Source organism: Falco cherrug, chromosome 5 (assembly GCF_023634085.1).
Source record: "Falco cherrug isolate bFalChe1 chromosome 5, bFalChe1.pri, whole genome shotgun sequence".
Classification (NCBI taxonomy): Eukaryota; Metazoa; Chordata; class Aves; order Falconiformes; family Falconidae; genus Falco; species Falco cherrug.
The window spans coordinates 8,644,676-8,667,290 of record NC_073701.1 but is presented as its reverse complement, the minus strand read 5'-3'; the positions used below and the strand labels follow the sequence as shown (position 1 = coordinate 8,667,290).

At 50.2% G+C, this 22,615-nt stretch overlaps 1 protein-coding gene across 3 annotated transcripts; it reads left to right on the top strand.

The window, feature by feature from the left end:
- The first annotated feature begins 10,592 nt into the window (after nt 1–10,592).
- On the top strand, nt 10,593–22,615 carry MFAP5 (microfibril associated protein 5). Of its 3 annotated transcripts, none has more exons than XM_055712484.1 (10): nt 10,593–10,751; nt 11,185–11,312; nt 11,705–11,767; nt 14,509–14,556; nt 15,697–15,732; nt 17,313–17,348; nt 18,133–18,168; nt 18,912–18,999; nt 19,429–19,502; nt 20,058–22,615. In XM_055712484.1, the coding sequence occupies exons 3-10, from the start codon at nt 11,707–11,709 to the stop codon at nt 20,177–20,179; spliced, it is 501 nt and encodes a 166-aa protein (XP_055568459.1). In that variant the 5' UTR covers nt 10,593–10,751; nt 11,185–11,312; nt 11,705–11,706; the 3' UTR covers nt 20,180–22,615. The 3 variants fall into 3 exon arrangements, with proteins under 3 accessions (XP_055568459.1, XP_055568462.1, XP_055568461.1); XM_055712487.1 differs by having other exon boundaries at nt 10,594–10,751; nt 11,193–11,312; XM_055712486.1 differs by having other exon boundaries at nt 10,594–10,846.

Here is a 22,615-nt window from a genome sequence, read left to right as displayed (position 1 = left end):
CTGACAAGTGTTTGCCTTCCTAGCTCTCTCGCATAGAAAGCGTTGCCTTGTATCCCTTTTATTACTGCTGGTTGAGATGCCAGAGTTGGTAGTTTGTCAAACTTCGCCCGAACAAACCTGGGAGTATGGAAGTGAGAGCCATGGCAGGGGGCAGCTGAAAGAGCGGGTTGCATTGTAGTCTGTTTCTTTAGAAACATTTCCCATCATCTAGAAACTTGGGTCAGTCTGGACCAAGTCCTGAAAGTCTTTTGCTATTTCTTAAAAAGCTGGAGTGGGAGAAAGCGTACATTTCTTGCTCAGGACATGCCCACTGCTGCAGAAGCTTTTAAGTTCTTTTTAAAGAGTTGCCACTGCAGCCGAGTTGGATGTAGATGCTATACTCCCCTAGAATTAGGCAAGAGGGTTTTTTTCTTCTCTCTATTCTTTTCTGCCAGTGAAGGTGAGGTCTCTCCTGTCCCCTATAAATCTGTTCTCAGGACAAAATTGTCACTATTTGATAGTGCAAGGAGAACATTGGCTAGTGCCTTCAGCATCGATGGTCCACAGCACCGAGTTTCATCCTTTAGGGAAGAAATATAATTGTAGTATCAGCAAAGAATGGACGCCTCCGAACACTAAACATTCCTGGCACCTTTCTTTTGAGATTTTTCCCATGCACTCTGAAACGCATAATGTAGGGACTGGTCCAAAGCCTTAATGTATGCAAAATCTGATTTCATGGTTGATTCCATGAAACATCTTTTGTCACCGCGTTCACTAAAAATGCAAACCAGCTGTTTAGTCCTGAAGCCACAGTCTGCAGGACATTACTCCGTTACTCACAGCAGAACATTTCATATACTGTCTCTGGCTGGGTGTACGAGCTTGTGATGGAAAAATGGTGGAAAGTCCAGTCTGCAAATGTCGCTGAGCCTAATCACTCACACCGATTTGCTGCCCGTGTGCTGCCTGTGCCTGCAGGAGCTGCTCATTCGGTCAGCGAAGTCTCACAGTCATGTTTCTGCTTCCCACTTGGGTGACTGAATAATAAATAAAAAATGTAAGGCAAGGTAAATGCCTGTGTTCACACATGAATGCTTGGGTTCACATATGAACACAGATGGTCCCATGGAGGGAAACAATTTCTGTGTTTTGCGTCTCAACGAGGAAATGGCCGTGTCATTTTTGTTCCACACTATGTGGAATGTGGACTAAGCAAAATGGTGCAAAATCATCTTTGATTTCATATGACCTCAGTTTCTCATTGGCTGTTACTGTAACTCCTGTTCTGAATAAACTATCCTAAGGCAGCAGAAAATGGAGGGCCCCCAGCCAACACTGCGGGCCCCCAGCTCAGGGGGTCTGCAGGAGGTCCCAGGCTTCCCTGGCTCAGCCCCAGAAGGGCTCTGACCCAGCGCCACGCACACCTCCAGCCTCACCACGCCGCCACAGTCGCCACCGCCCGCGGGGAGCGGCACCCCAGCTCGCCCGTGGGTCTCCGCACGTGCGACCCACCCGGCTGCAGGCGCCTCGCCGCACCGAACCCACCGCTGCCTTGGAACAGAGCCCCGTCCGCCGCCCCCCGCCCCCTGCCCCCCCCGCCCTGCCGCAGCCCCCCCGCGCGGGGACCGGCCGCTGCCCGGCGGGCGCACGGAGGGGGCGAGGGGCAGCAGAGGGGCCCTGGCGGGAGGGCGCGGCCCCGGCCTCGCCCCCGCAGCCCGCCCGCACGTGCGGCGCGGCCACCCGCAGTCGCGCGGGTGGGGTGAGGGCGCGCATGCGCGTGCTCGCGGGCGCGTGGAAGCGCGCCGCCGCGGGCAGGCGGGGCGGGGCGGGGCGGAGCGGGGCGGGGCGGGGCGTGCGGCGCGCGCGGCCGGGCGGGGCGGCGGCGGGGCCGTGGAGCTCAGCCCCGCCTGCGGCGGCCCGCGCCCGGCGGCAGCCGGCTGGAACCGGCGGCGGGGGTCCCTGCAGCCGGCCGGGGCGCCCCTGCCGCACCGCGCCGCGGTCCCGTCCGCGGTCCCGTCCGCGGCGGCCGGGCTCGGGCAGTGCCCCGGGGCGGAGGACGCGAACTGGCGCGGGGCCCGCCGGGGCGCTGCGGGCAGTGGGCACGGCCGGCCGTCTCCTGTGCCGGGCGGTGGGGAGGGGGCGAGCGGGCTGCGGGGGCGGACAGTAGCGCGTTTGGTGTAAATGGGGGGACAAAATGGGGAGTCCGTGCGGGTGGGGGGGTGGCGGGAGCGGGAGCCCCCGCGTTCCCTGCAGGGCTGCCGAGGCTCGGGGCACGGGCCTGCCGGAGGGAGGGGGCTCGCAGGGGCGTTGCAGGACCTCTGCCAGGCAGCCCCCGTTTGGGGACAGCAGGGTGGAGAGCCCGCATCTCACTGAATGGGTAACTTCGGGGAAGGTCAGAGGCTGCTGCTATCCTTATTCTGGGCACAGTTTGAGAACCGAGAGACACAAAGAAGCTCGGGCGGGCAGAGTTACAAACAGAAACAAAGGGATGGATGAATAGCAGCTGGTAGGCTTCAGAGGAAGGCTGGTATATAACCAGCAGCTCCCAGTTCCCGAAGGCAGGAGTGCATTTCTCCCAGCTAAGTTGCAGTTATGATGCAGGGAAATGGGGAACTGTGCTGAGGAGCTGGACAAAAGAAAAAATGTGCTTTTGATGGAAATAGTAATTTGGAAGGGAAGCGCTTCCTTCTTTCTGTATCTCCCTTCTGCTTCGCCTTTTCTGCTGGCTGGCCCCTTCTCCAGCAGTTTTTCTCGCCACATTTTTCCTTTACCATCTTGAGAAAGTTCCTTTCCCTTTTCTGTTTGCCTGCTTTTGTTTCCTGACCCTTTCCCTCTTTTTGACTCCTGTTCTGCCCTTTTCTGTCTCTTTCGCCATTGTCTGTTGATGAATGCTGTTGCAGTGGTGACTTAGGATTTCAGTGGCTGTTGGGAAGGGTCTGATGCAACCACAGGGTGGCTGTACCTCGCAGGCACTTTGCTGCATTAAGACTGATAAACATCTGCCCTGCTAAAGACCTTCAGACAGGTTAAACGTCCCTGAGCTTCTCCCAGTCGTGTTGGTGCTCTCCTGTGACCGGCAGTTCTGTGCCCCCAGTGATGAGACGGTGTTGCGGGGAATCTTTTTTGAAGGCTTTTCTCGTTCGTGGGGAGCGGTTTCTTGATCTGATGCACCCTTTTGCTACCAGCAAGCGTGGTTATACACCCAGGGCCCGCTTGCCTACCTTAAACCGATGGAGGGGATTAAGGGGTGGGTGCCTGCATCTCAAACTGGGGTCTCCCCGTTATGGGAGCAGTGCTCAGGGGGCTCCCTGCAGTGCGAGGGACCCTTCCCTCCTCCTGCAGCCAGGTGCTAAGGGAGGAGGGGGATGGAGGTGCCTTGCAGGGAGGCCAGAACTAGGTCAGTGTAGCTGGAAACTGCAGCTGGTGCAGTGCGATGCGGGGGGGGGGGGGGGGGGGGGGGGGGGATGAGGCAGCGATAACCAGAGGGGGGTGAGAGAGGAACCTGGATGGAGGGGGGGAGGTCTCTGAGAAGTTGCAGGGGCGGGACAGCCTCCTGCAGTCTGATTGCATGGCTGTCTGCACGCACGCCCCCCCCGCACCCCCCCCCGCTCCCCATCCTCCCCCAGCCCCTCACCCCCTGCACCCGCCTCCGGTGCTCGCCGAGCCCCTGCCCGCCGCCCGGCCCGGCCCGGGGCCCCGGAGCGCGGCGCTGGCATCGCGGTCAGCCACCAGGGAGGGAAGCCTGGGGGTGGGCAGGGGGAGGTCCGCAGAAGGGGAGAGGGAGAGAGGGTGGAAGATAATGCTGGAAGGTGTATTGGAGAAAGGAGGCTGGTTGGAAATGAGAAATGGAGAAAAATCTGGGCAGTGACTAAGGAACAGATGGAGAAATATATATTAATAAAGAAGAAGAGAAGCATGAAAGGCAACAATGACAAGGAATGTTTCAGCACTTGTAATTGGTGCAGTGCGGAGGTCATCTGCATTCCTCACAGTGCCCAGGCAAAAGGACACATCCCTCTTGCCAAAATCCACCAGGCAATAAGGCTCTGCCGCCAGCCACTGCCAGCACGCTTACCAGCACCAGCAGCGCCCGCGGTACAGATGTACCTCGCTACTGTCCGAAGGTCACACGGTGACCACCCTTCGGCGTGCAACGAAAGGACGTTTCGGCAGGGTTTGCAATATGCCTTGTTTGACCTTTTGAGTGTTTCTACGTCTCCGACGTTGCCTCCTCTGTTACAGCTCCAAAGACATTCGGATGGCAAGAGTTGCATCCTTTTGTCGCTGCTGTGCAACCTAAGCTTCACTTTCTTTAGCCCTGACTTTCCCTCTTCCCTTTCCCTATTCCCCATTTCCCATTTCCCCGTCTGCCTCCCCCGCCGCCCAGTGACAGTTTTGCCCACACCGCCTTCTGCCTCCCTCAGACCTGGGCTCCCCCGTCTGCTCCGAACGGTGCAGCCTGCAGAAAGGCATGCCCTCCCCTTCCCCATTTTCCACTCCCCCCTCCTCTCTTCTCATCCTTCCTGTCCTGACGCTGGCAGCGTGTCTCCTCCCTTCCCCAGCCCTCCCCCTCCGCTCCCTGCAGGGCTCCCAGCCCTCACTGCAGTGCAATCCATCACTCCCAGCCAAGGTCCTCACGCCAGGGGAGGGGGAAGCCTGGCTCCCTGTGAGGTTGGGTGGGGGTGAGCAGGGAGTGCAACTGTCTCCTCCTTTGCTAAGGAGTGCGAAAAGCTCGCAGAATGCAGACCCTTCTGGAACTGAAACCTCCCGTCTGCTTCCAGCTATTTTGTTTATTCTTTTACTTATTTAGTCTCTTTGTTTTCAAAGAAAAAAATGTTTCTGCCAACATTCCAGTGAAGGTGACTGAAAGGAAACCAGGGAGACAGAGAGAAAGCCAGAGTCAGAAAAGCTTGTGCAGAGAGAGAAACTGGGAGAAAGAGCTCTTTGGGGGGTGGGGGTGGTGTAGAAAAAGACATACACAAAAGACAAGAGAAATAGAGGAAGGAATACAGAAATGAAGAGGGAGAGAAAAAATATTAGCTGCTGGAAAAAGAAAACAGCAGAAAACCCCAAGAATTAAATCAGAGAAACCTGAGATGGCAGGCATGGCAAGAAAAACTCAAGGATGATACAACAAATAGCCAAAGGAGCCTTGCTGAAGAGGCTAGGTTGGTACCATGAAATAACATTTCGATATTTTAACAAGCAAACCCAGCGTGCTTTGATTTGAATGCAAATAATCTATACAGCTGCATGCAAATGAAATTCCAGAGTGTTTTTACTCTAAGAACAATTACAAATGAGGAAATAATGGATGAGTAATTGAAGTCTTTTTGCATAAAAAGATACGAATCAGGGCAGCTGCATTGATGGACAGAGGCAAGAAATTATTAGAATAATACCAAATTAGGGTTTTCAGCTACCAGTGTTGTTGCCCTTTTACAGGCATCTTGTAAAGGTGGTGTTTACATTTATGCAGAATGGTTACATTTGGTGCTGTTTTCATCTCTTTGAAACCAAGGTGAGCTAAATCAGTTACATGCGACATTAGGACAGATTTTCATGCACATTGCTTGCCTTCATTTCGGTCTGCCATCAAGTCAGAACAGTGACTATACATGGGGAAGGTCAGAAGAAAATTCAAGTGATATGGTTGAAGTCAGCTGTACCTACAGAGGACATGGTGATTTGTATCAATGCAGTTGCAGTAATGACCAAAATCTTTCTTCAAATTCCTGTAATGTTAACTGTAGAATAAAATACAAACAAGTGTTTAAAAGATAAATTAGCCTTTACAGTCCCTGTGAAGGTACAGGAAATAGAAGGATAAAAACCTGAAAGGTGATGCTTCCTCATTTTCCCCATAATATAAACTCTTATCAATTTGTCTGCTAACAAGTAGCATCATTTGCATTCCTTCTGCTCTGTGCCATTGCCATTCTCCTTTCTTACATCCTTTCAGAAGCAGGGTAAGTGCTGTCAGTACTGATGCTGAGGACTTCAACAGTTTGTGTATTTTGAATATGGCCAGTTTAAAAAAAGCGTTGACAACAGATCTTTTTCTAAATGTTGCAGAACTTAAAGCAAATAACTTTTACAGTTGCCGTGTTTGCACCCTTCCCTGATTATGTTTAAAAGCTTGTGGGGTATCCTATTTTTTAATATAATATACTGATTTTATATAATTTTTAATTGGTATTCCTGCTCCCAGTCTCTCTATGTGCACATGAAACATCTCCTCTGCACAGGCACCTGTACACCTACCTCTGTCTGATTCCACTTTTAATCAAAAGGGCATGCCCAGTTCAGGTGCTGCAAGCTGTTCCGATTTCATCACATCTCGTAATATCCAGTACTCTCCGTAGCTCCACTACTGGACTTGCGAAGCTGTGTGAGGATCTCAGGGAGACATACACCTCAGCACTGCACTGTTAAATGTTGGAGTAGCGCCTTCAGGGTGTGATTTTTGAAGGTGGTCTGCTTGGAGGGAGGGCTCGGGGGGCACCACTCTTGGGTTTGCACTGTTAGGGTAGACAAAACTACCAAAATCTGTTCCACCTTGGAGGGCTACTAAAAGACAATAAAATGGTACAACAGGCTGGACCTCAAGTGAGACAGATAACTGTATTGTTTGAAGAGCTCAGCTGTGACTTGATCTCCACTGGACCAGCTCTGGTGAGGGACTCCACATAGGTGTAGGACACCCCTCTGCTTCCTAGCAGTGGTGTCTTTAGTCAGCTCTCATTACTGCTCTGGTGCACAATTGCCATGCTGCAACAGGAGGATTCATTCTGCTGACTTTGCTCCAGGGCTTGTGATGTCCGGAAGAGATGGGAGCAGGGGAAGAGGAATCCATCATGTCTTTACTGGCATTTGACTTGTGGCCTCAGACTCGTCTGTATGGAAAACTTGCGCCAGTTGAATTCAAGGTGGTGTTTCTGTGTCGTCCAAAGTCATGTAACTGGGCTTACAGGAGGAATTTATATATTTCTTAGGCTTAAAGTGTTACCTGTGTCCCTGAGAGAGTGGTCTTGGAACAAGCGCCCTGAGAGAAGTCTGAGCTCAGCTGCTTGGAGAAAGAGGAGTGCTGAGGCACATGTGAAACAGCCAAGAAGAATCGACCAGGAGACAGGACAAAGGACCAGAAAGGAAGAATGTTTGTGATAGTAAGAACTACAGAAAGAGCAGAGAAGGAAACCACAAAGCACAGCAAGGGAAGAAGGAAGGTCCTGACTTCTCACTTTAGCCTTCTTGGTCATGAGAAGCCTGAAGCGTGTGGCCAGTTCACCAACCAAACAGCAAAGAGCTCACCAACTGCCTCTTCTCCTGCTCTTCACAAATGTTGAACTGATTTGAAGGAGCTGAGCAGGTATTAGAGTTTCACAGACTCCCTTAGGGTATTTTGTGACTGCAAGACTGCCTGCCCTCTAAGCATTGGCTTGTTGATTGGAAACAAAGGGGTGACGTGTTCCTTACTCTTGTAGATGGGACAACAGAAAGCGTGACCATCAGTCAAAAAGAGGTGAATTGTGTCCAGGCTCCTGTACTTTGCAGTGTTTGCAGGGGGTTGGATACAAAGTCAGATGTGAACCTCCCAAAACTGGGGACAGATGGATCAGGCCTTGATTTCATGTTCCTTCCCACTGACAACCTCAGTAACACCAGTGGAGTGACTGCAGGATAGCGTCAGAACTTAGGTATTAATGGAGCCCAGCAGCAGTGTGGGTCCCAAGAAAATTAATTTCAGCCCCAACTCACATGATCAGCAGTGCTGCATTATTGACATGATACATTCAAACGTCTTACAGCAGTTCATTAATTTCTCATCACTCATGTAACTTAATGCCCAGTTACCATGAGGATGTGTGAAGGCCAGGGCAACAGAAAGAGGGAAAGAAATCAGCAGGCATTTAAATGCCTCACCAAGACTTTTACAATAGTATGCCCCAGGATCACTTACCTGTCTGCTGAGATGCAGTAATCTCTGGAGTGAAATGCACCAGGAGATTTTAATTTCCAGGAAGGCTGAGTTTGCATCTCATCTAAAACACCGTGCTACCTATCGCTATAGCATCCCTGCTAACATAGTGGGATTGGTAGCAACTTGGAAGGAAGAGAACTTTTTGCTGAATCACTGTCCCTACTTCTGATCTTATGTAAACACCTACAGGCACTGGGGTCAGTGCAGCTTAAGGGAATATACTTATGGAAGTGTTTCCTTTATGAGTCACCCACGCTACTTACTGCGGCAGTTCTCCACACCACATTGTGGCACCAATACCTGACTTTTTAGAGGGAAGAGTGCTTCACCTTGAGTCATCTGCTGCAGCTGTCCCCAAGATACCCTCTGCTGGAGAAGACCGGCTGCATGCAAAGCAGAAGACAGCACCGTAAATGAGAACGGGAGTGCAGAAGGACATTAATTATTCCTATCTCCCAGCCGTGAGGGATGTCCAACTATCTTTGTCAACATCATAGGGCAAGGATGGGGGGGGAGCTGGGAACCCAAGATTATTTTCTGTCTCAAAAAGCAAAATGGCTAAGTAGTTGTGGATCCAGCAGACTGGACGGACAGGAGAGCTGAGGAGAGCCTTCATCGCAGAGCCAGGCCTGCAGGCACAAGCCACATTTCTCGGACTGCAAGAGAAGTGGGGCTTGGCACGCCGGTGTGCTGCAGCTCCATCCGGTGTCCGCAGCGAGCAAGAGCAGCAGGATGCCTCCAGTTATTTCACTGCTGTTTGTCTGCTATATAAAATACTGAACTGCTTCCCAGCCAGCGATTCCATCGCCAGGAGCATCCCTCTCATCCGCACCGATCTCTCCAGACGGGACAAGCGGACAAGTGGTCTACCCGCACTGAGCAGCTGGAGGAGGACGTAGTTGTCCAGTTTGAAAAAAGGATTTAAAGCTCAAAAGCAATGAGAAGAAACCTTGCCCAGGACTAGAGGTGAATCCTGCACTCTGTGAGAGATGCTGGTATACCAACACAGTGTTAGAGCAAAACATTTGGCATCAATGAGAGTTTCCAAAATAGATGTGTTCAAAACTCACAACATTTTTGAAATATTTTAGTTATCCAGTTAAGCAGTAACAGAGGTTTGAATGACAGCACAGAAGCACAGAGAAAAACAAAACCCAAACCAAGCTGTGTGGAAAGGTGTAGCCCAAACCTACAGCTATGTGGACTTCCAGAAGAGGCTGATGATCTGAGAGGATTCCTCAAACTGGGGTGGGGTTATAACTTCCATCACTTTCTTTTGGTTGTTTCATCACCTTCTGAGCATCTTCGGTAGACTTGAGTTTTAGCCAGTCCCTGGAAGTGGGAATGGTGGTGTCTCACTCCAGTGAAACAGAGTGAAGGTGCTTGGGTCCAGAGGGCTGCCCTGGTGAGCAGGGAAATGCCTAGCTTTCCCCATCCTCTCTTACCCCTCTGCTGGTACAGCCCACCACCAGTCCTTGCTTCCACCACAAGCCTTGGGAGGACCAGAAATGAGAAGGAGCAGTTGTTCCATCGTTTCTCTTGCCACAACTGATGCTCAGCCACTATTAGGTAAGAAGTGGTGGCTTCAGTTATGTCACATGCATGTAACACTCTCCTGGCTCTGTTGTGGCAGCGAGGACATGGTGAGGATTTCCTTCGTAACTGTGTACAAGGCATTATAGGATTTTATTCCTAGTCTGCAATTTGTTGAGAACAAACAAAAGCCCTAAGGCTTATCCCTAGCTACCAGGATAAGCCTTAGGGGACACAGCTTTCCTCTACCAGGTTTCTATCTCTCATTGCTGTATGAGGGGGGGAGCTTCGTTTGTTTCCTAGCTTTTTCCTTGGCTTCAGGGCTGAGATTGTGCCTTGAAGCTCATACAAGGGGCACTGTCCAGCCAGTGCCTCCTCAGACCCAGAGGAGTAATTCCAGAAGCAGCAAAGAGAAGGAAATTCTCTGAGAAAGCACCAGGACACGGGGATCGTGGGACTGTTAGGGGAGAGTGGCTGTTCCAGCCGGGCTGATGGGTTTGCTTCTGAGACCCTCGCTCACAACATGCAGCATGCTTGGAGGCACAAGGGAGCCTAAAGGATGGCAGTGAGGGTCAGAGCTCATCCTTCCTTTCTCAGTTTATGTCTCTACCATTTTCCTACTTTTTTTTTTTTTTTTTTTCCACACACACACATTTTCCCTGTTCCCTGCCTTTCTCAGACTGGCCAGAATGGCAACAGCTTTGCAGAATGGAGCCAGTCCCCCTGTGCCTGTTCCCTGCCCCCCTGCACACGAGCCAGGTCCCGGGGGGCGCCCCATCCCCATCCCATCCCCAACCGATCCCAATCCCAATCCATATCCCCATCCTGATCCCCATTCCCATCCCCACCCCCACCGATCCCCATCCCCACCCCATCCCTATCCCCACCCCTATCCCTACGCATCCCTAATCCCCAGTTGATCACAATCCCCACGCCCTCCCCCCCATCCCCTCCCCACCCCAATCCTCACCCCCATCCTATCCCCTTTCCCAGCCCCGTCCCGCCGGGAGGCGCCAGCCTCCCCCCCGCCCCCCCCGGCGCGGGGCAGCGGGGGTGATGTCATCACGGTCGCTGCCAGCCGATTGGCTGCTCGCCAGCCCGCCATCTGCCCGCGGCCGGCGGGGCGCCGGTGCCGCCGCCCGCCCGCTCCCCGCTGCCCGTGAGGGGCTCCCCGGGGCCCGGGCCGCCTGCACCCCCGGCCGGCCCCGCGGCGGGACCCGGCGGCCGTGGCGGCCCCGCTTGCAGGGCGTGCCGGGTGGGCCGTGCGGCCGGAGCGGGACAGCGCGGGGGAGAAGCCGGGGGAGGCGGGAGCCCGGCCCGGCCTCCCGAGCGCCTGGTTGAGGCAGAGGGGTGCGAGGGGCGGGCGGGCCGCGGCGGGGGGGCGGCCGAGCGGGGAGCGGGGCTGAGGGGGGGGCGGCGGGAGAGGGAGAAGAGGGGCTGCGAAACGGGGCACCGACGTGTAACGTGGTCACAAGAATCCCTGCCTGGTGCTGGGCCATCCTGGGGGAACGGGAGGGGCGGGCTCCCTTGGGAGGATAATAAACTCTGGAATGAGGGTGTGGGCTGCTGCTCCTCGCTCCCCCCCCTCATTCCAGATGCATGATGACAGCACGTCCCACCATCTCACTGGCTTCTCCTTTTCCTCTTTTTTTTCTTTCCCTCCCCTTCCCAAAATTCGTATTTTGAAGACAACCAGAAGTAGAACATGTTCTGGGTGTGGCTGCCTGTGATTTACCCAATAGCCAAAGTGGGGGGGGACCACTGAGGGGGAGAGACAGAGCTCTGCTGCCGAAGGGAGTGGAGACCGAGGGCTGCAGTAAGTGATGGGGACCCTGTCTGTTCTCTCAGTGCTCCCCAAGATAATTGAAAAGTAGAAGAGAGTGGAGGGAGATAACAAGGGGAGACTTTGCTTTGCATGTGGTGTGTGTGTGTGGAGTGGGGCTTAGCCACCTGGGTAAGAAAAGAGATGGAGACCGGAGAGAGAAGGTGAAGAGAGAAAGAAAGCAGATGGAGCTATACGTGCACTCCATAATTTTTCAGGAACACCTGGAAAACTGGCCAGATAAGGAGGGAGACAGGTGGGAGAGAAGCTGGAAAGACTAAGTAGTCTTGAGAGGGAAATGGAGGCATCAAGAAAAGAGTTACAGGGGAGGGTATCACTCGTCCTGCCTTAGCTTTCTTCTGACTCCTCTCTTCTCTACTCCACAGGGATGAAGACCTCTGGAGCCTGTATACTGTTGTGTCTCTTAGCACTCTCCTTGTCCCCAGCTGGTGAGTCCTTATGCCAAGGGGAGGATTTCTTCTCCACCCCAGCCCCGTGGAGTTTCCTTTGCAGGCTCATGTGCCATGACCTAAGGAGAAAGACAGAGACATGTAGATGGACAGTGAAGGGAGAAGGACCAGACAAGAAAGGCAAGGTGGTTACAGGGTTGTAAGGAACAGCTTAGGAACTGGGGACTGGTTCCTATGTGTCCACTTTCCAGTAAGTACTGGGAGCTGCAAGAGGCAGAGGTCCACAGCTTCCACTGCAGGGATGTTTGGGTAAGCAAAACAGCCAGGCTGAGTTGAGAAAGGGGGTGAGCTGTGGTTTGTGCTTACTGTAGATTGCCATACCACCTGCGTTTGCATATCTGCGGAGCATTTCCCAGTGCTCTGTAAAACTTGTTCTGTCACAGTTGTGAAATATTTGCTGTCACTAGCGGTTCCTGCTGGAGTGGCCCCATTCCAGGCCACTCAGCTGCCAGGAGGTTTTGTAGGTTTTTGTATAGCTGTTTTGAGAAACCTAACCTCTGTAGTTCAAACCACTCTGTTTTTCTTGTTGTTGTTCTGTTTTGTTGTTCCATGTCTTTGTTTGCTTGGAGTTACTTTGGCAAAAATTCAGGTGGGATCAAATTTGTTTAAAAAAAAAAAACCAAAACGCAAAAAAAAAAAGCCGAAACAAGAGCGCAGCAGCAGATGTTGTAGTCAGAAGACTCAGCACAGACAGCAGAAGTCAATGGAAAAAGCTTTGCCCAGGAAGGACTGTGTGCAGAAGACAGATGACTGCACCTACCACATTCATATAAGGTTATTTCAATCTACTCTCCTCGGTCCTACCCTCATGCTGAAGCCTGATTCTGCTCCCAGTGGCACTTTTTCCTGTAAAAGGTGCACTATAGAGGATGTCATGTTTGTGACTGTGAAGCAGGGAGTTGAGGCATCCAAGAGATGAGCTTGTAGGTGGTCTACAAAATTAGAGGCAGAAATAAAAGGCTGTGGGTTTTTTGATGCGTGAAGGAGGGCTGAAAGGAATTTTTGTTACTTTTGTGTATTTTGTTTTAGCATTTCTGGGTTGGTTTTTTTTTGTTTGTTTTGACTTGGAAAATAACAGGAATACCAGCCGGTCTTTCATTGTCTCTTGGTTTTCGGTACGCTACTGATAAGGTGAATTCGGGCTGCAGGTTTGGACCTCAAGGATTAATTTATTGCAACTTGGACAATAAAATCCAGTCGTTCATAAAGCATGTGATTTGGGTACCGTAGCAAATACAGATTGAAGTGATTGAGAATTGGGTAAGAAAGCCACCTCTTTTGTCTCTCCTTGTATGCAGAGGCTTCACTTCACTTGTGTCCTGTTGTTTTAGAGTTGGACCGGTTTTCCAGTTATCTCCTAGGGAGGGGAGGAAAAGAAAAAAGCTAGTAACAGCTGACTTGCCAATGTTAGGAAAAAGGAGGAGAGCCTCTCTTCTTTTTCCATATGACTTCTGTTTCAAATCTGGCACCGCTGGCCTCTGCAATGGTTTCAGAATTTGTGTCCTTCGTTTTGTATGAGAAACAAGTGAGAAAGTGTACAATATATTTTTTTCTCCTCTGCTTGTTCCATCAAGAGATTAGGCAGAACAGGGAAAGTTTTGGGCTGTGCTATATTGTGCACTGAAGTTATTATGTATGTCTGGCTCTCCCTGGGTCAATTGCCAGCAACTGAGCCCTTGGTGGCAGCTGGGTGGGGAAGGGAACAGCAGGGTCCAGTGACTCTTGTAAAGCTGCAGAGTAGGATTATGTAGGGGTCCCAAGAGTGCCTCTGCAGCTTGCAAGTAACTGCTCTCGGAATGAGGAAGAGCTAAGACAAAAGATCCAGACCTGGTAGTTTTTACCCATGCAGTGCTCCCATTAAGAACAGAAGGCTAAAGGCTGAGTTTGTAAGATGTAGCAGGGTGTACTGTTTTTTGGGCTGGTCCTGCACACATCCCTGCAGTGCCCCAGATCACTAGGTTTTTCCTGCCAACTCCTTCCTTCATCCCACCCCAGTTATGCAGACATTTCCCTCCTCTGTGGCTAGCAGGAAATATTTTCCTATTCCTGCCTGCTGTAGGAAGCAGCTCTCTCACCCTTTATATTTGGACAAATGAGGATTCTAGCTCAGTTTCAATTTCTTCTCTTCCACACAGCATGTACAGCCAAGCCTTCATCATTCTCCCTCTCCAGTGTGCCCAGGGGCTGAGGGGAAAGATCTGCTTTATGCTCCGTAGCCAGGCAGGATGACGAACCAGATGATTACTTGCCTAAGGAGCTACAGAAGCTGTGGTCTGTTTCTTAATGTGGCAATGACTCAATCTGTGACCCCAAGCAAATTATTTCTGTGACTCAGTTTCCTCTTTTATAAAATAGAGATAGGATTTTGACCAACTTCAAGAGCAGGGAGGCAAAGTGCAATTTATTTTTGAAATGCATCAAATGGGGTTTCAGAAATGCGAAGTCTGGTAGCAGATCTGGAGGCATTTACTATCTTGTCCCTGTGCCTTTGACCCTATGGAAGCAGCAGGGGTAGGATCAGGACCCACTGGATCCACAAGTCTTTAAAGAGCAAACCCAGCCAGCAGTGGAGGCTGAGGCAGAGAGAGGACAGCATCTGTCTCTCCAGCAGGGGGTGGTGGTGTCTCCCGGACAGATAAACATCTCAAAAATTTCATAAAGCCTGCAGACTATAGAAATCCCTCCCTCTGTCCTTTCCTCACTCCCCTCTTCTCTTGCAGACTGGTTTCCATGGGTGGTCAATGGACAAGAACTGGAAAGTGCAACTGGTAAGTATTACAGGCGTGCTATGTGCTAAGTACTGTTCATGTGACCCAGCAGTCCTGTGGAGTTACAGCCTGTTTAGTTGAAAATGCTGTTCTTTCTTTCCTTGCCTCTGACCTTGTGAGCTTGCCTTTCAGTGAAGATTAAATAAGCCCTCCAAGACAACCTGCTAAGTGTTGTGAGTTCTTTACAAATAATTCACTAGTGCTGGGGTCCGGAACACTTAGCTCAAGTGCATGAAGTTATGTTCACAGGATTCTGGGAGATCCACAAGAGCTGATAACTCCTCAGATGTGAGATGGTTCGGGAACTCTACCACTGCTAGGGAAAATCCCAAGAAAAAGGGTGCACAAATGGCATGATGCTTTAGCAGTGAGGCCACTGAGAAAGGATATTGACTGGTCTTCATACTGGCTGTGTTGCTGAGGGTGAATTGCTTTAGCCCTCTGGACCTTCTTCCATTTCTGTGGCACAATAAGATAAAATGAATGTATGTTTGCATCATGCTTCAGCACCCAGAAGAGCCACAAGGGTCTGCCTTTTCTCCAGACTTAAGCCCGTGGCTAAGCCATGAGACATCTTGCAGCTGTGATCCTGTCATGTGTAATACCTGGGACTTCCTGGAAAACTGTTCAGAAGCCAGCCTAAAACATGTCCGCCAAGCTTCCCTGTCCTTCACACTTCCCTCTATCACGCTTACTCCAGCTTTGCCATCAGTTGCCTTTCAAAGAATCTCATCTGCTGATGCATTTCTGCAGTCAAGGGCAGGTTCTGGAGTTGCCTCCCTCCTCTGCAGGGGTGCCTCAGCTGTCTGTCCTACTGCTGCAGGAGCCATCAGTGCCTTTGTTTCAGATTCATCTTTCTCATTGAGATGCCCACAGTGGCCATATCTGAGAAATCAGAATGTGAATCCAGAGTTCAGTAAGGGATGATGCAATGTGCACTAAGAAATCCAGTCTCAGGCCAGTCACTGAAAAGGGGGATGGATATGGGTGGGATGGGGGTACTGTGTTTATTTATATATTTACTGGATTGGATCCCACTGTCTCATGAGCATACCGTGGCAGCCAAGTTAATTCAAGCTAGCTATATAAGGGACCACAAAGTAAAGACAAGCTCTCTCAAGGACGTTCTCTCTTTTCCAGGTGAAATTAGCACCGACTCTCTTATCGGCACTTCCGGTAAGCTCCAATGTCTTGGCAACTTCAGGCTTCTTTTCCCCTTTACTGCTGCCTACATAAACTCAGAAATTATGCATTATGCTCAGAAACTCCCCCACTGTTGACATGTAGTAGTGTTCTTTCAGCATTTATGGCTATCTGGGAGTCCTTTCTGTGCTCTGTGCAGGGAGATGAATTTAGGGCGGCTTAATTGTCTGTTCTCCAAGAAAATGCTGATCTCACCTGGTGTACCAGGGCTCTCTGAAGCTATTTACACTGCAGGAAGCCATGAAATCCAAAGCTCACGCAGCCTGGGCTTCCAGAGAAGGTTGCAGGAAGGAAGAGGCTAAATGACAAGGGAGAAAAGCTGGTCAGGTTCACCTGTTAACCGGGCAGCACTGTGGCACCGGTTGCATGGGTGTGTGCTGACAGCTAGCAGCTATGCTTGAGCATTCAGGAGACAGAGGTGGCAACCCCCCCGAAAAAACTGTGATAAAGCAAACTGAGCAGTGGTGGGATGATGGGGAGGTGGAAATACTGTTCTTTTAGTACTGTCTTCCCCGCAGTGCCCGCAGCTATGTCACTGGGGGGCAGCAAAATGTATGTGAAAAGTAGGGTAAATGAAGGACACTTGGGAAGACAGCACTTAGAGCATGCAATACGCCTCCTGAGAGCCAAGCCTTGCTGTGCAGACAGCCCCAGGGGAAGGATGCGGAGCTGACAGGAGTGTAGGCACTTACAAGACAGAGTAATCCTGCCAGGCTCAGTGGGCAATGGAGGAGAGGGCCAGAGGCTCAAGAAGGAGCCTCCGTACTTTTTCCGTATGAGTCCTGTTTAGAATCCGGCACCACTGGCCTGGGCAATGGTTTCTCTCTCGGCTGTGGAAGTCTCTCAGATACATTCCTCTGAGGTGAGGGGACCAGGCAGGGCAGTCAGTGATGTGGTTCAAAAGATAAAGGAGAGATAGCAACGCTTGGCTGTTTCTGGGAGATGTGCTGTGTAGGAGAGCTCATCCAAGAGCGGTGCCCTGTTCTCCAGCACAGCAGTTCCAGAGTCTCTCCTCTGCCCTGGAACTCTGCTCGTCAGCTGGCTATAGAGTATTGTGGGTCAAGCTGGCCAGTTGTCATGGGACAACACTGGAGGAGAAAAGTGGAGGCACAGTATTGTATATGCAAGGTGCATGATCTTCCTGATGGGAGTGGGAGGTGAAAGCAACCCATGTCAGTCTTGCGTTCAGTGTGTGAGACCTGACAGTCTGTAGGAGGGTAGATAAGAGTTGGTGTACAGACCAAACTGGCAGTGGCTAACCGACATCTAAACCTGAAAAGGCTATATGTGAAGCCTTTACAAAGGACGTGCTGTGGGACCCATCTCTGCTCTACAGCATCCTATCAGCCCTAGGACACGCAGCATATTCACGGGGAAAGCCTGCAGTTACTCTGACAAGTCAGATGATAACAACTTTGCAACTAGCGTTGTCTACGAACCAGATGTGGAATGGCTACTGGTCAGGAGTGGCGAGCCATCGGCAGGACTGTAGGAGGGGGAAAGATGTTGAAAACTCAAATTAAGATCTTTCAGAACATCTTCTCTTTTTCCAGCTGCAGCTGTCACACCACCTGTACTTCTTAGTCCTGGTGAGTTTATTCTTAGTTCACAGTCAAATGTTGCGGAACCCCCTTCCCTCTCCTTGCCCAGTCCCTGGCACAGAGAGCCCTGCCATCCCTGACTGCCCCTAACCACAGCCCTGATGCCCAAAAGACGACTCCTCTCTACACCCATGTGTTTTGCCTATGCTTCTGACTGACACTATGGCATGTGAGCAGAAGTCCTCTATCACTGTTGATGAGAACTTGTGCCTGACAGTTGGTCCTCCGAGTTCCTTTCCAGCTCGTCACTGGGTAAATAACAAAACGTACTGGTTTACTGTGGTACAGGTGGGTTGCTTTATCAGAGGGAATGATAAACCAACTTCCTTTTGACCCTTTGTCAGGGACATTAAAGAACCAGTGATCTGGGGATGCTGTTTCTTATAGAGTCACTGTTCCTTAGAAAGAGGCAGTCACAGGCTCCTTCACTTCTTGTCTAGATGGATGGTATTTAGCACAAATAAATACATTTACCCAATCTTTTGAATTATAAGCCAAGATGCCCTTACAGTGTAATTTTGAACAGTAGTGGTAATGCTTTATAGTAAAGTTTGGACAGATTTTTAGCATTGTTGGCTGGGTAGCTGGCACTAGATTCATATTTGTACCTTCTCTTACGGTTTTATGTTGGTAACAATGAAATCTTTTTCCACATTAGAAGTTACAGTGGAGGGCTCTTGAAGGAGCTCTCCAGTTACTTGTTTTAAGTAAGCTGATGTCTGGGATGGAATCATGGTAAATCACACTAACTTTGCTACCTTCTGTCTTCCAGTTCAGTCTGACAGCGAAACTACAACAGCTTCATCAGGTACGTTGATGTTTGCTGCCTCCACCCCCTCCCAGACCCACTTTCACCCACCCTGTTACCTCTTCAGGGAGGTGCTGGCCGAGCACTGAGCTTTGTCTCCTGGAAAATTCCCTTCACCCTGTTGCTTGAGTTAGAAGTCCTGGAGAATGACACTAGTGGAAGCTGAAGTCTTCCCCTGGGTGGCATGCCTGGGAGGAGCTGGCAGATCACCAGACCAGATACACTGGGTCAATATTCTGTCATTGTCAGTGGCCAAGATCTGGCGTTTCAGAAGGAAATGCAAGAATACCCATCAAAGTTAGCTATGGGGTTGATTGTCCAGAAAAGGAAGGAACTGGATTTGTGTCCTGAAGTGTGAGATTGCAGATCTAGTAAGAAACACATGTCTTAAACATGCAACTACAATTTACATTTTGTTTATTTGTGTCTTTCCCCTTGACAGCATATGTTGAGGGTCCCAGTACTCTGTGTTCAGGATTCCCAGTGGGCTTGTTTTGCTATTCAATCTACTTCCCCTTGCTTTTGTTTTATGAGGCAAGGGGATCAGAAATGTCTGCCTTATTTTCTCCTTCTCTAAACCATCCTCATCTCTCACAAGAGAGTGGAAAATAGAGGCATGGGGCCTTCCCTAGAAGCCTGGGAGGCAGTACCTAGTGAGGAAGTTATGTGTGTGCCAGAATGAGGGCACCTGCCAACGATGCTGGATCGCACCTCTGTGTGTGTGTGTGTGTGTCTGTTTCCAGATTGTCGTGAAGAAAAGTTCCCTTGCACACGCCTGTACTCTGTTCACAAACCAGTAAAGCAGTGTATAAGCTATCTCTGTGTTACAAGGTAAGAAACTAGCAGTCCCTAAGAAAAGCCCTAAAAACTCTCCAGCAACAGCATGTCCAGTTCAGTAATTGTTTCTTTTAAAGACTAGAAATTCCCTCAGAGAACCAGCTGGTGAGATGAATCCTATCCTCAGAGTGTCCTTTTAGGGTGATTAATTAAACCAGCACAATAACTATTACTGTGCAGCACTAAGAAGCTGCAGTGTGCCCTATATTGTAATCCACATTTAAGGTATTTGACCATTTCATGAAGTCTTGACAAAGATTACTGTTCTATTGACAACAGTCTTATTCTAGACTAACTAATTCTAAAAATTTAGGACTTGCCTCCTCACCAGTGAATATACATGTTTATTGCCTGTATCCCTTTTTTGTTTCTTTGGGTGTCTGTGCCTGTCGTGTCCTTGGCACGTACCTGGTGATCCCTCAGTGTGCGTCGCATGTACATAATAAACAAGGAGGTGTGCTCTCGCATTGTCTGCAAGGAGAATGAAGTCATGCAAGGTGAGTGATAGCACAGGCTACCCTGGAAGAATAGCTGCAGCCATCTGATAAGAGTCCCCAAGCTAACTAATTACCCAACACCAATCCATACGCAGTGGTTTCCCTGGACTTCGTCTGGGGGAGCTCTAATGCAGTGCAGCCTTGCATCCAGTATGCATGCCATAAAAAACACTGGAAAGTAGATACTGTACTACGAAGAATTATCAGCACTCTGCCTTCCTCGGTCTTGACCATGCTCTGCTAGCCCCAACCCAAACCATAACTCTTTGAGGTTAAAGAGTAACTCTTGATATTTCTGTTCATGAATAGAAACAGGATCCAGTCTTTATTGCAGCAAAATATGAGTGATTTTAATATGTATTGTACATGAATAAAGCCCGAAGGAAATTTCTGAAAGCCTAAGGACTTGCTCACTTGCCTCATGTATATAAGGATTCAGCAGTTCCAACAGTTGGTAGATGTAGTGAAGGATGTAGCTCTAACTATTTTAGTAGTGAAGAATTTGAAGGAAGCTTTGATTATCTGTCAACCTGTGTGTGTCTGCTATGTCTTCAGATGAGATCTGTCGCCAGCTGGCTGGCCTTCCTTCTCGACGTCTCCGCCGATCTGGGCAACCCCTGCATCTCCCTTGCAGGCAACTTCTGGAGCAGCAACGCAGAAGGCCTGATGCTCTGTGAGCTACCAACAGTAGGAGAGAAAAAGGAAGGGAGAGAAGAGAAATCATCATCCACTACCTATAACCCAAGACAAGTCCTTCTTGTTTGTGATTTCCCCACCATTTCCTTGCTTCTTTGCCTTCCCCCACATCCTCTTCTTCAGGTGCTGCAGTACAGAGTCCCCTCTCTGCTAGTCTGTCGTGGTGGCTGGTGTCATCTTCTAAATCTGTTGCTGAGGATGTGGGATGCTCCCCTTTTTTCTCTCAAACTCTTGTTTGGCAGGCCATGAACTGCTCATTTCCCAGAGGTCCTTATAAATGTGCTGCATCTTTTCTTGCTTTGCCCCCACAGAGAGGCAGACGTGGGGACAGGTTGTAGCCCTCTCCAGCAGTACAGATGCCCTAAGCTGCATCTTGTGTGAAGGAGTGCAGACGTGCAGACCTTTTTGCCGCAGGGCTCCTGGCCTGGGTTTCTTTCATGGCATCAGTATGAGTTTGGATATGGTTGATCAGCCTGAGCCTCTCTGGTCCTCCTGAGCCACTGAGTCTGCTGTGTGATAGCACAGCCTTCTCCCATGTCTGCTGGCCTCAGAGAAGTGACAGAACTGGGAGATGAGCTGTCCTCAACCCAAGGCAAACCTCATTGTCCCTGTGTGGCAGCAGATCATTTATAACTACCTCTGGGAAGCTCTTTGTCTCAAGCCCATTGCCTCCCTCGCACACAACTGCTACCAAAAGCAGGAATTCTGGATTTCATATGGCATTATATTTTTCTCAAAAAGATTACATCAGAACAGAGTGCTGCCTCTTCCTCTCCCTCCTCTCCTCTCCCCTCCCCTGTTCTGTCCCTCCCTTCCCATTGAAGAAATCTCTTGGTGCCCATTTCAGGCAAGTTCCAGGGAGCAGTAAGTATGGCTGCCTCCGCTCCCAAGGCCAAGGGAGCCCCCAAAGAACCCCTGTGTATGTCCTCGCAGTACTGGGAACTTGCAATGAATTAGGTTGTCCTGGTGACTTGTCTTGGTCTGGCTACCTCCACATTCTCCAGTTGCTGAGCCTGCTTTTAATGTCTCCACTCGAGTTCCTACCTCCTGACCCAGGAGCTCCTGTGCAAAGCAGAAGGAAGTCACAAACTGGAATAGGATGTGGGAGAAGAATCATTATCTGGGATCGCTGGGTTTTCCTAAAGGTTCTCTGGCTGTGCTGACCTGCACAGAGCCAGGTGCTGGTGGGGAGGTAAATGAATCTGCAGGTGTAAGTGCTTATAAAGGCAGGCCAACCTGGGGAAAAGAATTCAGTCTGGTAGCACTGGATGTCTGTGGTCTGCTCGAGAACTTTGTTTTCCAGATGCATGGAGAACATTTTGAGGTATATGGGCAGTTTTCACTATGAGACTGGGTAGGGTGAGTGGGGAGGGGCAATCTGAAGTGTGTTAATCGCTCTGTGTGACTGTTAGTGGCACGATTCTGTGGGCCAGCGGTGCTGAGCAGTTTAGCTCACTGCAACAGAAGATCAGCAAGACCCTGTCCCTAGGATCTCTAAGCATTGTTCCAACCGACAGAGAGCCAGTCTGCTGGATCAGGCATTCAGCCCTGTCACATCACGTACTGTGTTGCTGAGCCGAGTACCATTCCGCCTTGCAGGAGCACTGGCCTGCTGCACAGAGCCGGGGTCACACAGTACCGGGGACAGCTTGCTGCCCAGAGACATCTCCAAAAAAAAAAGAGCAAAACAATGAGGCAGGAGCCTGTCCTCAGGACTGGGATTTCTGCTGTATGCAGCAAGAAGCTGGTTACATCTTGTGTGTAGGGGAAGGTGCCCTGTGCAGACACAGAATTGTTCCATAAAAGGTCAAAACCGGGCACAGATGGGCTAAATCTCTATATTAATCCAGCATACAGGAGAAAGAATTCCAAGTTATGCAGTGACTGGAATTTCGTCCTACAGACAGGGGCATTGCACCCCTACACAGAGGGTGATGCTCCTCTTGAGTACTCCAGAGGTTCATGAGAGTAGGGAGGGAGGAGGAGTTTCTCTGTACTGAGCGTGCACATTTCTGTGGAGAGGAGAGCACGGAGAGCTTGATCTCAAAGACATTCAAGCCACTGGCAGCCACTGACTTCTGTGCTGGGATGCCTGTGGATTTTGCCTGCATGGAGGAAGGTGGGATGGAGATGAGATGGAGAAGGAGCTCTTGGAAACTGGGCTAGGTCAAGTCTCCACTCTGTATTTAGAGTTGAATGTAAGCTGATATAATATAGATATATAACTGTATAACATAGCTACTGTACAGTATATAGAAATTTAACATTCATACAGTTTGGAGAATGGTTAGAAGCCCTCCTGTTGCTTGCTTTCAGCAGGGACAGGAAGAGGTGCCCCTCTCCAGGAGAACACTGTTTTAATGCTAGAGTCCATATAATGCACACAAAAATATTAAAAGAAAATTTATTTCCTGTTA

Coding starts and splice junctions, on each gene's coding strand:
- MFAP5 (XM_055712484.1), top strand. CDS start 11,707: ATGAAGACCTCTGGAGCCTGTATACTGTTGTGTCTCTTAGCACTCTCC. Junction 19,000..19,428: donor AGCTATCTCTGTGTTACAAG/GTAAGAAACTAG, acceptor GTGATCCCTCAG/TGTGCGTCGCATGTACATAA. Junction 19,503..20,057: donor GGAGAATGAAGTCATGCAAG/GTGAGTGATAGC, acceptor CTATGTCTTCAG/ATGAGATCTGTCGCCAGCTG.